The sequence below is a fragment of the Moschus berezovskii genome, chromosome 20 (genome assembly GCF_049115385.1).
Source record: "Moschus berezovskii isolate FMDL1 chromosome 20, NW_MosBer_1.0, whole genome shotgun sequence".
NCBI lineage: Eukaryota > Metazoa > Chordata > Mammalia > Artiodactyla > Moschidae > Moschus > Moschus berezovskii.
In genome coordinates this window covers 35,102,308-35,115,481 of record NC_142479.1, presented here as the reverse complement: position 1 = coordinate 35,115,481, position 13,174 = coordinate 35,102,308, and the positions used below count along the sequence as shown (strand labels likewise).

General features: G+C 54.5%; 2 protein-coding genes across 5 annotated transcripts; both read right to left on the bottom strand.

The window, feature by feature from the left end:
- Positions 1-2,018: 2,018 nt before the first annotated feature.
- On the bottom strand, positions 2,019-3,430 carry OVCA2 (OVCA2 serine hydrolase domain containing). The gene is made up of 2 exons (XM_055398332.2): positions 3,222-3,430; positions 2,019-2,860 (listed from the first exon to the last, which is right to left on the bottom strand). The coding sequence occupies exons 1-2, from the start codon at positions 3,403-3,405 to the stop codon at positions 2,361-2,363; spliced, it is 684 nt and encodes a 227-aa protein (XP_055254307.1). The 5' UTR covers positions 3,406-3,430; the 3' UTR covers positions 2,019-2,360.
- Positions 2,765-12,214, bottom strand: DPH1 (diphthamide biosynthesis 1). 4 transcript variants are annotated; one of them, XM_055403407.2, is made up of 13 exons: positions 12,082-12,214; positions 10,133-10,285; positions 9,944-10,007; positions 8,201-8,322; positions 7,665-7,822; positions 7,425-7,546; positions 5,767-5,835; positions 5,226-5,382; positions 5,011-5,111; positions 4,258-4,336; positions 3,844-3,984; positions 3,581-3,688; positions 2,765-2,860 (listed from the first exon to the last, which is right to left on the bottom strand). In XM_055403407.2, exons 1-12 carry the CDS (start codon positions 12,140-12,142, stop codon positions 3,599-3,601), a joined length of 1,317 nt encoding a protein of 438 aa, XP_055259382.1. In that variant the 5' UTR covers positions 12,143-12,214; the 3' UTR covers positions 2,765-2,860; positions 3,581-3,598. The 4 variants fall into 4 exon arrangements, with proteins under 4 accessions (XP_055259382.1, XP_088684893.1, XP_088684892.1 ...); XM_088828767.1 differs by lacking the exons at positions 9,944-10,007; positions 10,133-10,285 and having other exon boundaries at positions 12,082-12,149; XM_088828766.1 differs by lacking the exons at positions 9,944-10,007; positions 12,082-12,214 and having other exon boundaries at positions 10,133-10,260.
- Positions 12,215-13,174: the final 960 nt, after the last annotated feature.

The following is a 13,174-nucleotide window of genomic DNA, read 5'->3' as shown; positions in this document are numbered from 1 at the left end:
TATCTGAGCCTCCAGGGAAGCCCATCATACATTTTGATCCTCAGGGGAATTTCCACCTTCTCACTTCTGCTTCACTGGATCCTGCTCTGGTCTTCAATTTCACCCTTCCAACTTTAAACACTGCCTTAATATTCACTGCCCAAATGTCTTTCCCCTCTCTCATTTATCCCAGAAATTCCAAGTAGCAGCAACTGTGGTATGCAAGACATCATTTTCACCTCTTGAGGCCTTGCTAAAGAGGGAAGCCTGTGATTGCCAGGAGGGCTTGTGAGCCCTTAACTGCATACTTACTCACTGTTCTTCATTCCAAACTTATTTCCAGAGAAGAAAGGAATCTGAGTTTTTGTGTGACATTCCTAAAATTTTAACTATCACAAACCCAATTTTTTCCCTAAAATTCTATGGGTCAAATCCCACAGGTCTGTAGGAGTAATTCAGAGCATTTCAGTCTCTTCCTTTTGCCAGGGAAGGGGTCCCTGTAAAACACCAAGAGCAAGGCAGTAGCAAAGAACTTTCTTCCCACCCCCACTTTCTGCCTAGGCATTTAACTCTAGCTTTTTTTTTTTAATATTGCATGGTACCTACCAAGTCACCTAAGTCATGTCTGACTCTGTGCAACCCTATGGACTGTAGCCCACCAGGCTCTTCTGTCCATGGGATTCTCCAAGCAAGGATACTGGAGTGGGTTGCCATGCTCTCCTCCAGGGGAATCTTCCTGACACAGGGATTGAGCCAGCGTCTTTTACCATCTCCTGCATTGGCAGGCAGGTTCTTTACCACTAGTGCACCTGGGGAGCCCTTCTAGGTCTCAGAAAGCTGCTATCCATAGTGAACAACTCAGGATTTCAGGTGATTTAAGGCTCTTAGTCTGGCTGCCTCAGGATGGGCTAGGGCATTTGTGCTGCAGTTCCCTAACCCCAATTCCTGCTCAATTACTAACTACTTGGGGCAGCCATGCTTGCAGGCCAGACAGGGTATGTTGCAATCTTCCAGAAAAGGAACAAACTGGTGAATCTGCAGAGGTAGGGCAGCCTGGGGAATAAGGCACTGGAAGTGGAGGGAATAGCTAAAACGAGCAGTCTTTAGAGTGCCTAAGAATAACTAACAGCATTTTCAGACCAGATGGGCTGCTTAGGCCTTGGCTGTGACCACTACAGAGTAGTACCATTTCCAACTCTGCAAACAGGGTTCAGTTCAGTTCAGTTCAGTTCAGTCGCTCAGTCGTGTCCGACTCTCCGCGACCCCATGAATCACAGCCCGCCAGGCCTCCCTGTCCATCACCAACTCCCGGAGTACACTCAAACTCATGTCCACAGAGTCGGTGATGCCATCCAGCCATCTCATTCTCCGTCGTCCCCTTCTCCTCCCGCCCCCAACCTTTCCCAGCATCAGAGTCTTTTCCAGTGAGTCAACTCGTCTCATGAGGTGGCCAAAGTATTGGAGTTTCAGCTTTAGCATCAGTCCCTCCAATGAACATCCAGGATTAATCTCCTTTAGAATGGACTGGTTGGATCTCCTTGCAGTATAAGGGACTCTCAAGAGTCTTCTCCAACACCACAGTTCAAAAGCTTGGAAAAAGGTTACCTCTGTGCTGTCTTTGTTTCCATCTGGGTCTAGTACCATCTCACCCTTCAAACTCATAGTTCAGAGAAGCTGACAGCTATGGTGGAGAAAACAGAACACATGAGGCTGGTTTTGACAGGCCAAAACACAACTCTTAGGGATCAGGATCGTAGGAGCTAAAACTCAGTATGGCCCAGGCAGAGCTTTGCCAGCTGGTCTCTTCCCTAAACTTCTCAGATGTAAATTCTTCCCTCCTTCAGGAAGGCATTCTTTCCTTCAGCTTGGGACTTAAGACTTCCACCAAAAATGTGTCTGTGTGCACAAACACATGAGCTTGTCCTAGGGGTTGGCAACTGCAAACACCTCCCTGCTTGGTGCTGCCCTGGAGGCTGTGTTGATGGCCAGGAATCCACTTTTTAAGAAAAGGTAAAACGAGTTTTCCAGGAAAAAAATGCTCAAAATCCAAATCACTTTATTGTGTGGCAGTCAGTGCTGCCAGTCTCAGCGTTTCCTGTCACCCCCCCCAACTCATTTAGGATGCCAAGGTCAAAGGCCATTGAGGCCTCCTAATCCCCCATTTTTTTCTTTGAGTGCAGAGCTGGGCTTATATGAGTTTTAAGTACTGATATTTGTCTCTTAACTGGAGATGGTGAGGTGCTGTAATAACAGGGGAGATTTTTAGGTAGAAAAAGAAAGGCAGGGATTACAGAGGCTGCATCAAGCCCATGGCGGGGGTGGGGGTGGGGTGGGGGCTGGAGTGGAAAGGGGATGCAAAGGCAAAGGTATTTGTAGAGCTTTCAGTTTGCAAACTGGTCCAAGAACTTGAGGTAGGCCTGGCGCTGGGGTGCGGCTGATGGAATGAAGTGGCCACCAGAGTGGGTAAGGGTGACAGCTCCATCGAATCGGCTACACAGCTGCATACTCTCCTGAGAGGGGATGACGCCGTCAGTGTCCCCAAAAACATGGAGGGAAGGCAGTGACAAGGGGCCCTGCATGATGGGTTCCATGAGGCCAAGGCCCCGCGGGCAGAAGCCAGATACGAGGATGACAAACTGGGGCAAAGGGAAGCGGGGATCTCCGGCTTGGCCAAGGGCACACACAAGAGCTGCTAGCGCGGCCCCCTGGCTGAAACCAAGGATCCCATCGAAAGGCCCCAGCTTGTTCAGTGCCTGTGCCACCGTTCCCAGGGCTTCCTCCAGACCTCTGCACGCCGTGGGTTCTTCCAGGGCCAAGAAAACGTCTGCCTCCTGTTCGGAAAACCACCAGCCTCGAGGCTGCTCCTCCAGAGGGCAGGGTCCTACAGCGATAAAGGGGAGAGTACAGAGTTAAGGCAAGGGGAAATCCAGGGGGAAAGAAATAAAGGGAGTGAGGGCGGGTTTGGGAATGAGGGAAACAGAGGTGGATGAGGCAGAGTAGAAAGTGGGGAAAATGAGGCGGGGAACAGACTGACCTGGAGAGGAGATAGGTAGAAGTCTAGGAGGACCAGGCAGGCGTTTGAGCAAGGGGCTAGGTTGGCAGGGATGGCGTGTATGGGCAGAATGAAGTGGGAGGATGGCAGGAACGTGGGGAGGGACAGGGTGGCTGTGTGCCGGCAGGTGCTACGCGGACGAGGCAAGACAGAAGACTCTGGGTGCATTTCCGGGCAGGGCTCCTCTCACCGGAGTCTGGCCTGGCGCCCTCCGACCCCGCTGCGTCCACGACCGGGTGCGGGCCGCTGAGGCACACGAGCTCTGCGCGGCCCCGCAGCGCCTTCCGCAGCGCTCCGGTCTTCTCACGGAAGCCCCGCTCGCTCTGCCGAAAGCCCGCCAGACACAAAATCCGCAAAAGCGGCTGCGCAGCCATCACGCGAGGCGCGTGCGCGCCAGAGGAGCCGGAAGCAGCCTTTCCCCGAGCGGAAGTTGAACACGAAGGGCGGGACCGAATACAGCCACCACCCTGGAGGCGGGCCTCAGAGCAAGCGGACGTTGCCATGACAACGGGGAAGAAGGTGCGGCAGGTCCAGAAGTAGGGCTGTTACCTGGGAACCAGAAGCGTCTCAGGGAGCGATCGGCGACACCTCCTCGTCTCTGGAGCTGCAAGCCTCGCAAGCCGCGGCTGAAGAGGGGCGCGCGGGCCCCCCCTGAACCTGGGGTGGCAGACTTTGGTCACGGTCCCGCTTCTGCGACGTCCCCACCCCGCTGTCATGTATTTCCCTTAGTGTCCGCAGGGCGGCGGCGTCGGCTTGCGCCGCTTGGGAGGCCGCGCCCAGGCCCCTCGGTCTTCCTTGGTGTCCCTTCCTACCTTCCCCAGAACCGGCCGGCCTGGGACCTGGAGCAGCCGATCCCGCCCGTGGTTCACCGTCCACGGCCCCAAGGAGCTGCTGGCGTAGAAGTCCATAGGGTAGGGCTGCTGCCAGGAAATGTCCCTTAAGGCCACCGCCGCCTGGGGGGAGAAAATCCGGACAGTAACATTTGCCAACATTTTTCTACGCAGGATTACTTAATTCAGTTCTCACGACGACCTAAGAAGGTCCTATTATATCCATAGCATAGGAAGGAAATGTGAGGTTCAGAGAGCGGAAGGGACTTGCGCAAGGACACACAGCTAGAAGTGCCTCTGCTGTAACTTAAGTGCTGCTCCACTGAGGACCCCTTCCAGGACAGAACTAAGGGTAAAGCCTATTCTCCCCCAGGGATTTTCAGAACCTAGTGTTACCTCATAGGGCGTGAGCAGCGGCTTGGAGAAGGCTGTACCCCAGTCGATGGACAGGCGTGGACATGCCACCTGCACCCACCTATAATAAGGGAAATCAGGTCAGATCCAAGGAGGTTGGCAGGAGCCTCCCTGTTCCTGGCAGCATGCTGAAGAACATGACTGTGTCCCCAACACACTCAACGGGGCTTACTATTAATTCTAAAGTAAAGACTGTCACCCACTGCTGTTTAGAATAGCACTATGGTATTGTTTTCTTCTGTTTCCTCCACTGTGAGCTTTTTCTAGGTTTTTACTGAATTTGTTACAATATTGCATATCTTATGTGGGATCTTAGCTCTCCAACTAGGGAATTGAAACCTGCAGCCCCCCACACTGGAAGGTGAAGTCTCAACCACTGGACTGCCAGGAAGTCCCTGACTATGAACCTTCTGAAGAGAGGGCTCGGGCAGCATGTTTGCAATCATACCCCAGGATAAAATTTAGCACCTGGTCCAATGCAGGTGCCAACCACCCCTCAAATTCATCTCACACAGAACGACTATGAGGTAGCCATTGCCTGTGAGCCCTCAAGCCAGACAAAGTTGGCTTGACCCATAGCCAAAAGTAGCCCCTGTGAGATGAGTGCTCTCTAAACATTAAAATTTCATGGTCATGGAAGCACTGACTCCAGCCTGCAATAGGTGCTGGGCAGAACCCAGATTCTAAGCTTCCTTAGCCAGTCATCGCTAGATAGATTAAGGTGGGGAAACGTACACATCCACCTCGGGAAGGAGACTGAGCTTGCTGGGGAAGATCTCAGAGAGCAGCAGCCTCACGAAGGGAAGTCCCAAGGCTTGGAGCCGAGATTCCAGGTGCTGTTGGGAGAGGGAGGCAGAGCTGGGGTGATCAAGCAGCCAAAGTAAATCCCTTGGCCTCCTGATTTTCTCAGCTGGCTTCCCAGCTAGTCCCCTTTCCCAGAGCCCTCTGACCTCCAGGATCTTGGGACTGCCCTGGCGGCCCAAAGTGCCCAGGATGAGCCCCCAGGATTTAGCTGAGCGGGCAGTGGCTATGGCTTCCTGGCGGCTGGCCTGCATGCGCTGGTGGTGATAGTGCTCTCTGGACAGGACCTTACTGTAAGGGTCGTATCTGGAAAAGAAGCTGTCAGGGTCACTGGGGCAGCCACTCACAGGACTTGTGCCATACACACAGCTCCCTCAGGCAGCCCCTTGGTCTTCGGAACCTTCAGGCTCCATGCAGGCAATTAGGAACAGAGGCAAGAGCAGAGATTGCTACTGGGAAAATCAATTCCACAGTTGGAGCAGGCACGAGTGAGAGAGGGTTCTAGGATCTGGGTGTGGATCCAATGGATGAGGAGGTGCTGTATAGCAGCAACCCTACGTCTGGGACCCAGATTCAGAACCTCAGATCCTCAGGGCTAGGGGCTATTAAGGAAGTTTGGGGCTGACTGAGGGTATCAGGGGCAGGGGACTCCACCCGCTTCCCAGCTGGTCAGCCCAGTCTAGCCGATACCGGTAAGCGGAGATGTTGGGGTTGGCAATCATGACAGACTCCAGGTGGAAGCGGCCATCTCCAAGATATCTACAGCAGGGAGAAAGGGGGCCATGAGGGTGGGACGGGGCACCAGAAGCAGTCACTGGCTTGGAGGTCCGGAGGACTGAGTTCTTGGCTGGCTATACTGCAGTGTATATGAACTGGGACAGGTCATCCTTTAAAACCCCTCCTCCCACCCCCAAGGCCCTGGCTGTCTCACATGTACAATAGGAGCTTGAACTGGAGGACCATTAAGGCCCCTCTAGTTATGTAACGCAGAATCTAAGAACTGTCCCTATGCCCACCCGAACCTTCTAGGGGAAGAGGAAAGAGCCAGCCAGGGTCATGGGAAGGCTCTAGAGAGACTAACGTGGAGATGGGAGGACAGATTGTCCCTCACCTAGCTCAGTACGGATGTGGGAAGTGGTGTTCAGGGTGTCATCTGGGCCATAAATGAGCTTTCAGGGTGTATATATAGTTTGACTACTCTCTGCTCCAACTAGCTCTTGGGTCCAGTTACTGAACTGTAATAAGAGCCACTGTTTACTGGGCTTTTGCCTTCCGTGTACCAGGCCTGGGCTAAACACCTGACATGTATGACTTCACTCAGTCCTAACAGGTAATCCTCCAAGCTACCCATTTCACAAAATCCCCATTTCACAAAAGATACTAGTGAGGTTCAAGGATATTGAGAAACTTGCCCAAAGTCACACAGCTCTTTTAAGCAGTATACCTGGGACTTGATTCTAGGCTTAAACACCAGGCTGTACCAAGCAGGGCTAGGAGATGCTGTCCTTAACTGTACCTTCCCAGATCATGGAGGCCACAGCATGGAAGACAGTCCATGTGGCAGCTCCTTCTCTCTTGGGAGACCACACCGAATTGTGATGAATGGCCAACAAACACTCGGGGTGTTCCTCCCACCAACAGACACCCGAAGCCCTCAGGGGCAGGCATGTATGAGCTCAGAGTTATGTATGCTCAGGCAAGAGGGAATGCCCATCGGGGAGCAGGGCTGCCAGGGAAAGAGAAGGCCCTGATATGGGCCTCTCTGGGGGCAGGGATGTCCTATGTGGGTGCAGCAAAGCTTGTGGGAGAAGTATCAGAAGCCCTGGAAGTGGGGCTGAGTCAGGGGAATGCCCCCCAACTTCCCTGCCATTAGCTGAGAATGGGGCTCCCCTCCTCAGTCTTAGCGGGGAGAGCTGTCGGCTCCGAAGCTGGCTGCATTCACACAACATTAAGCATTTCTATTACCTAAAATAATTAGGCGGCAGGAGACATGCTGCTCCTGCTTGTTAGCTGTCCAGATGCTAAATTAATGGGGCTGCAGCCTGGGCGTGCCCATCCATCTTCTCCAATTATATTCCCACCATTTTGAGCCCCACCCTTGTCCCCCCCCAATCAGGCCCTCATTCCTGCCCCACCCTGGGGATAGTCTGGATGTTGGCCAGAGCACTGGAGAGGGAGTTGGGGAACCTGAAACCCTCTTTGGTCTCCATCCTTCAGGGTGACCTTGAGCGAAGGGGCTAAGGAATCTGAGACTCAGTTTCCCTTCCTGGACGATGAACCTCAGCATTCAGAGGAACCTAGGGAACTTTTCCTATGTCTCTATGACTGGCCCCCCATTTTCCACTTACACCACAGCCTCCACCTCCTTGGGTAGGCAGGGGGATGTGCAGCCCAGAATCTCCCCAGGGGACAGGGGCTTGCACTGTGGTACACTCACACGATACTCAGCTTTCAGCTCTTGGGCAGCTGCCTGTAGGGAGAATGAGGGAAGGGAAGCAAATGGACGGGGAGGGAGAGCCAGGCCCAGAGGACCAGCCTGCAGCACCTGACGTGGGACCCAGGAAGAGCCCGGAGACCAGCTCACTTACCTGCAAGGTTGACACGAACTGAATGGTGCTGACCAGCGCCAGGGCGCTGGCTGGGGGAAAGGTGAGGCGGATAGAGTCCAGGAGGTGGGCCGTGTCTATCCGGATGTCCACAAAGACATACAGCACCCGGAAGTCTTGGGCTGAGGTGTCCATGGGAACTGGGAGGAGAAGAGTTCAGGAGACTGTTTTGGAAGGTAAGAGGGGCAGAGGACAAGCAGCTTCAGCCTGAGGACAGTCGGGGGTTCGGGGAGGTGGGGAGGGTGGTGTCACGGGGCTTTTAGAAGCTCCATCTCTGCCACGCGACTGGGGGGTCCAGCCTGCTCTACCACAGCCTTTCAAACACCCACAACTGGGACAGCAGCATGGTTTCCAAGGCAACCAAGTCCAAAGGCAAGCTCCACCCATGGAGCAGGAAGGCCAAGGCCATCCCAGACACCAGGAGGGACCCTATGCGTGCAAGCAGCACCAGGCACTACAATGGAGATGAGTGTGCAGTTCCGCCTCCCTGCCAGGGCTGGGTGTCCTGGCAGCTGTACCCAGGCAGCTGTGGCCATAGTGCACCAGGAAGTCAGCTCCCAGGGCTCTTGCGGTGAAGTCGTCCACACAGCAAGCCCCATAGGTCACGTCGCCCATCACAATCACTTCAGCCTCTGTGAACCTGTGGGGGTGGAAATGATGGGACTGTGACACAAGGAGTGAGGTGGCAGAGAGACCTGAATGTAGCGTATCTCAGAGCCCAGCTCTGCTCTCCCTGCCTCTCCCAATCCCTTGGGTTGGCAACTGCCACTTCTGCCAACAGAGTAGGAGGGGCCCAGCTGCTACCTCCCCCAGGTCTGGCAGCAGCTCCTGGAACTCTAGCTGTATGCGGACGGACTCTGCAGCACCCTGGTTCCTCTGCCCGGACGCCAACTGCAAGAAGGACCCCCCAGGCCTCAGCCTGGCATACCCACGGGTCAACCACAAACCTCTGCTGCCCTGACTCATCCCACCCTGAGCCCGAAGCATGCACGTAGAGGCAAAGACACCCGTTTCCACGCCCTGGCACTGTGATGCCTGGTGGATGCACATAACCTCCCAGTCTCCCAGAACTCCTGCTGCCTCCCCACCCTTAGTCAAGGCCCTCTGTGCCAGGATGGGGGAACCCACGAACAGCTCCCCCACAGCACATGGCGCCACCCACATGCCTCATTCATCAGGAAGAGTGGGCTATGACCAGCGCACTGCCATGGGATCTGCTGCCAGGCCTGAATCACTGGGGGATGGGGGTGGGTGGGGAAGACCCCACAGCCCCTAAACTCACCACAGGAATGGGGCCAGAGGCCCAGCTCTTCCCTGAGACCTACCCCTGGGGCATGGAGTCTGGCTCAGGGACAGGGAGGTAGGGGGGGTCTCCCTGTTGTTCTTCTAGGGGTGTGGTGGGGAAGGCTGAGCTGCTGCCAGGAAGCACCCCCTCCCCCCACACTGCCCCTTTCCCCAAATCAGGCTGTGCACAGAAGCAGATTATTCACCTCCTTAGAATGCAGCCCAGGCGTCTGAGTCAGCCGGAGCACTTAATTTTTTTATAGATTAAAATGTATGCAAATTGGCCCAAGCCCCAGAGAGCATCCCCAAGGGGCAAGAGGGTGGGAGCAGGGAAGTGAGTCTGTGGCTGCGGGATGCGAAGCAGGGTGGGGGGAGGGCGGCAGCAGGGAAGTGGGAGGTTCCCATCACGAGATGACCTCCCCTTTCTTCTTTGCCTTCCCTGTTCCTGTGCTGGTTCCAGATGGCTGAGCGCTCACCCCCCTCCTGAGGATGGCTCATTGTATTGAAGAAACTTAGACGAGGGAGGTGGAGGAACTGAATACCATCTCCTAGGCGCTTCTCCTGCTGCCAAGCCCCCCTTGTCCCCGCTCCTCCAAATGTGCCAGAGAAAAAGTCTCCCTCTATAGCCAGACCCCACGCTGACCACCCAGCCCATTCCAGGGTCAACACTGGGGGCTCTCAGCTTCTTCCTCAGGCCCCACCATCTGCTCTGGGCCCAGCTTTGAAGATAATGAAATTGACTCATTTCTCCCTCCCAATTTCTTTTTTTTTAGGGAAGGGGAGATTTATAGAGACAAGGAGGGATTGTAGCAGGCTAGGAGTTTAGATTGGGGTTTTTCCCTTGGTGTGTGTATGGCTGTGGGAAGGAACACAGTAAGGCAGAGGTCCAGAAAGGGAAAAAAAGGATATCAATGGCCAGAGCTATAATGGACACGGGTAAGGTCTCGGTTCAGCTTCCTCAGTGCCCCAAGGCTCACCTTTCCAAGATATCCACAATGGTACAGGCGAAGAGGAGGAGACCTTCGGGCATTTGTAAGGCCACTGCAAGACACAGCAGAGACATGAGAGCACAGGGCTGGGAAAAGACTGGGATGGGGACACCTCCCTGGCTTGGTCAGACAACCTCTCCACCTGCACTCCAGCTCAGAGCTTGGAGGGGGGCTCACCCTTCTTGGCCTGGGCCTGTTGGATCCTCCAGATGGTCTTGGGAATCTCAAAGTTATAGTTGGAAGGCAGGACTTGGATGGCTGCCTGCAGCTGGGGATTGTTCAGGATCTCAGCCGGGATCTGATTGGCCAAGCGGCCCCGAGGGGCTCGACCTAGGATAAATGTGAGAGGCCTGAGTTGGTGCCTAGCCTAAATCACAGCCAGACCTGATGGAGCTGTTAATGCCACTCAACTTTAAAACTCAGATCCCAGAAGTCAAGGGGATTGGCCCAGCCTTCTTCCCCACTGAGTTCATCCTGAAGCTGGAGAGACAACCCATTAAGCTAGAAGAAAATCTGTGTAATTAATTTCCATGTTATGAGATTATTGGGAATCAGACTTGAACATGTGGCTCACCCTGAGAGTAGAGCTGGCACCAAGGGACACAACTGAGGGGCAAATGGGAAAAATATCCACACAACTCTTCCTTGATAGAGAACAATCCTGAGGAAAGCACAAGAGCCCAGCCAGCCCAATCAGTCTGGGAAAATGTCCCTCTGCTCCCAGCCCCTGAGAAAGCCCTGAAGTTCTGAGATCCTAGATATGAGATCTATAAACAGACTGTTATAAGTACTAATTTAAAAGACTTCCTTCCTTACTCGAGTCCCATTGACTATGTCTACACTGGTTAATTCTTGCTTCTTTCCCCTCCTCATTCAAAAGGTAAATAACCACCATACATTCAACTGACTTAAGTTCCCTAGTTCCATCATTCTACCCCACTTCCCACTCCTGGAAGGCTGGAAAGAATACACTCTAGTCAGGACTGTGGGCAAACAGGTGAAGACAGAAAAGTGATACTGCCCTTAAAGGGCTTGTAGTCTAGAGGGCGAAATGCAGGGACACAAATAATTACAACCCCTCACCCGCCAAGATTAAAGGAGAAGAAACACTGTAGTCCTTTAGGAAAGTTGCAGCCTACTCAGCTTCCTACTCCCCACAATTCAGTTTAGCCCAACCTGGGCATCTCTTTAGGCACCAGACAGTTCAAGAGTGTGAAAAGGCAAGAAATAGACTCATTCGGAGAATATTTATTGAGCCTGTACTATTTGCCAGAACTTCTACCAGAGATCCTGCTAGACTGACTCTTCAGCCTCTGTGTGTGGGTATGTATTTGGGGCAGCAGTAGACACAGAAGTGGTGATGGTGCAGTGGATAAGTAGAATGGCAGGCTGGGACCCTAAGTCCCGATCTGAATGTAACCACTGCTATGGTACTTGTTCAGCTGTTTCAAAGGCCTTGGAACACCAGTCAGTGTCTCTGGGACGGCCCTCACAGAAGCTCCTCTGAAAGGCCCAAGTCCCTAGTGGTTGCAGGGTTGTGGGAGCTGCTAGTCCTAGCAGCTCGATTTGTCCCAAAGGCCAGTAGTCTCCTCCTTCTTTACCATTTGGCTGTAAACTTCTGTTTACGTCAATATTCCCCGGTAGACGGTGAGATCCCTGAGGGCAGGGCTGCAATCTAGTCCCTGCACCTAGCACAGGCCTGGCATTCAGCGGGCGCTTCGTAAGTGCCAGGTTAATGAAACCTTGTGCCTCTTACGTAAAGCATTCCCTGAAGGCAGACTTGAGGAATGCCCCGTCCAACACGCCTGGCTCCTTCCCTCCCCGTCGGGTCCGTCTCATCCTTGAGTCTTCATGAGTGTCTGCCCGCCAAGGCAGGGAGGCAGCGTTTCCGGCTTGAGGACTACAAGTTTCTAGGAAGGGCTGCTCCCGATGGTGCCCTAGGGTCGTATAAGAAAGACCGGTTCCCCTGGACTCCAGCGACAGTGACTCGGAGCGAGTGACTACGGGACCTTCCGGATCTGGCGGAGAACAGCATGGCCGCCGTTAAAGTGGGCTGGTCCTGTCCCTGACTCAGGGGCCCTACCCCGAGATGCGAGGTCCGGAGGCCGCAGCGTCGTATCACCCACCTCTGCCCGGGCCGTTTCGGCTGCAAGACTCTGCGGCCTCGGTCGCCACCAGCGCCGCCATCGCCAGCGGACCCACGTTGGGACCGAAAAGACAGCGCTAGAAGAACGCAGAGAGCGCAGACAGTGCGATCGACCGCCGATCGGCCAGCGAGGGGCGGGGATTTGCGGGGCGGGGACCGTGAAGGAGAACGCTAGGGGCGGGGCCAGAATGGGCCGGGTGTCTCAGCCCGGAAGGCCGGGACTCTTGGGAGCCCCTAGTGGTTCTCGACCACTACGGTTGCGTTCTCCCGGCGACCCTGTGCCCTCCTCCCCTTGCGAGCAGCCTGAACCTGGCTCTCCTGGACAAGTGCCCTCCTATTTAAAGATTCCCTGCCCTAGTTCGGGGGGCGCAGTCTTGTAAGTGCAAACACCGCCGGGTTTTCCTTCAGCTCCCCTCACTATCTGCCCTCCTCATAAGCCCTGGACACCTACGGGCGGGGCCGCATTCCCTGCCTCAGAGGATCCCATTGTCCCGGCAGGACAGAACTCAGCGCCCACTGAGCCAGTGCCAAGTTGAGTCTTGATGCCTATTTCCGGAGTTCTGGGATGCCCTTACACCTCTAGAACCGACAGTATGGAAGGTTCACTGTGAAAAACTGCTACCAGGGGAAAGACTCCAGCCTGAGGATGCTTTCCTGGGAGAAAAGGGAAGTCCAAGGACTCGACTGCCTAAACCTTCGGGATTCTGGCCAACGTTTACCCTGCCTTGGCTGCCCCTCCGGCCTAGGTAGCCGGCCTATAAGCTCCTGGAATCCCAAAGAGAAGGCAAAGTGGCCAGTAGGACAGCCTTGACCTTTGGAAGAGCAGACTACCTGCAGGACTGGCTTTCAGCAAGTTCTGCCCCACAGAGCAGTCACCCCCAGGGCCTTTTGCCCACCCAGCCCTCTGGCACCATCTTCCTCTCTGCTCTGTGTGAACACAGCTGGCTCTTTAAGGCAGCTCTGTGGCCTCAGGCTCCCCTGGAGGCCCTCCCTGCTTGGAAACTCCTAATTAAGGTGCAGGAAGAAGTGAAAAACAAGCAGCCAGGGACAAGCCCTGCCTGGGAGACTGCCCA

Coding starts and splice junctions, on each gene's coding strand:
- OVCA2 (XM_055398332.2), bottom strand. CDS start 3,405: ATGGCTGCGCAGCCGCTTTTGCGGATTTTGTGTCTGGCGGGCTTTCGG. Junction 2,861..3,221: donor GGGCGCCAGGCCAGACTCCG/GTGAGAGGAGCC, acceptor TTATCGCTGTAG/GACCCTGCCCTCTGGAGGAG.
- DPH1 (XM_055403407.2), bottom strand. CDS start 12,142: ATGGCGGCGCTGGTGGCGACCGAGGCCGCAGAGTCTTGCAGCCGAAAC. Junction 5,112..5,225: donor GCAGTCCCAAGATCCTGGAG/GTCAGAGGGCTC, acceptor CTCTCCCAACAG/CACCTGGAATCTCGGCTCCA. Junction 3,985..4,257: donor CGCTGCTCACGCCCTATGAG/GTAACACTAGGT, acceptor TTCTCCCCCCAG/GCGGCGGTGGCCTTAAGGGA.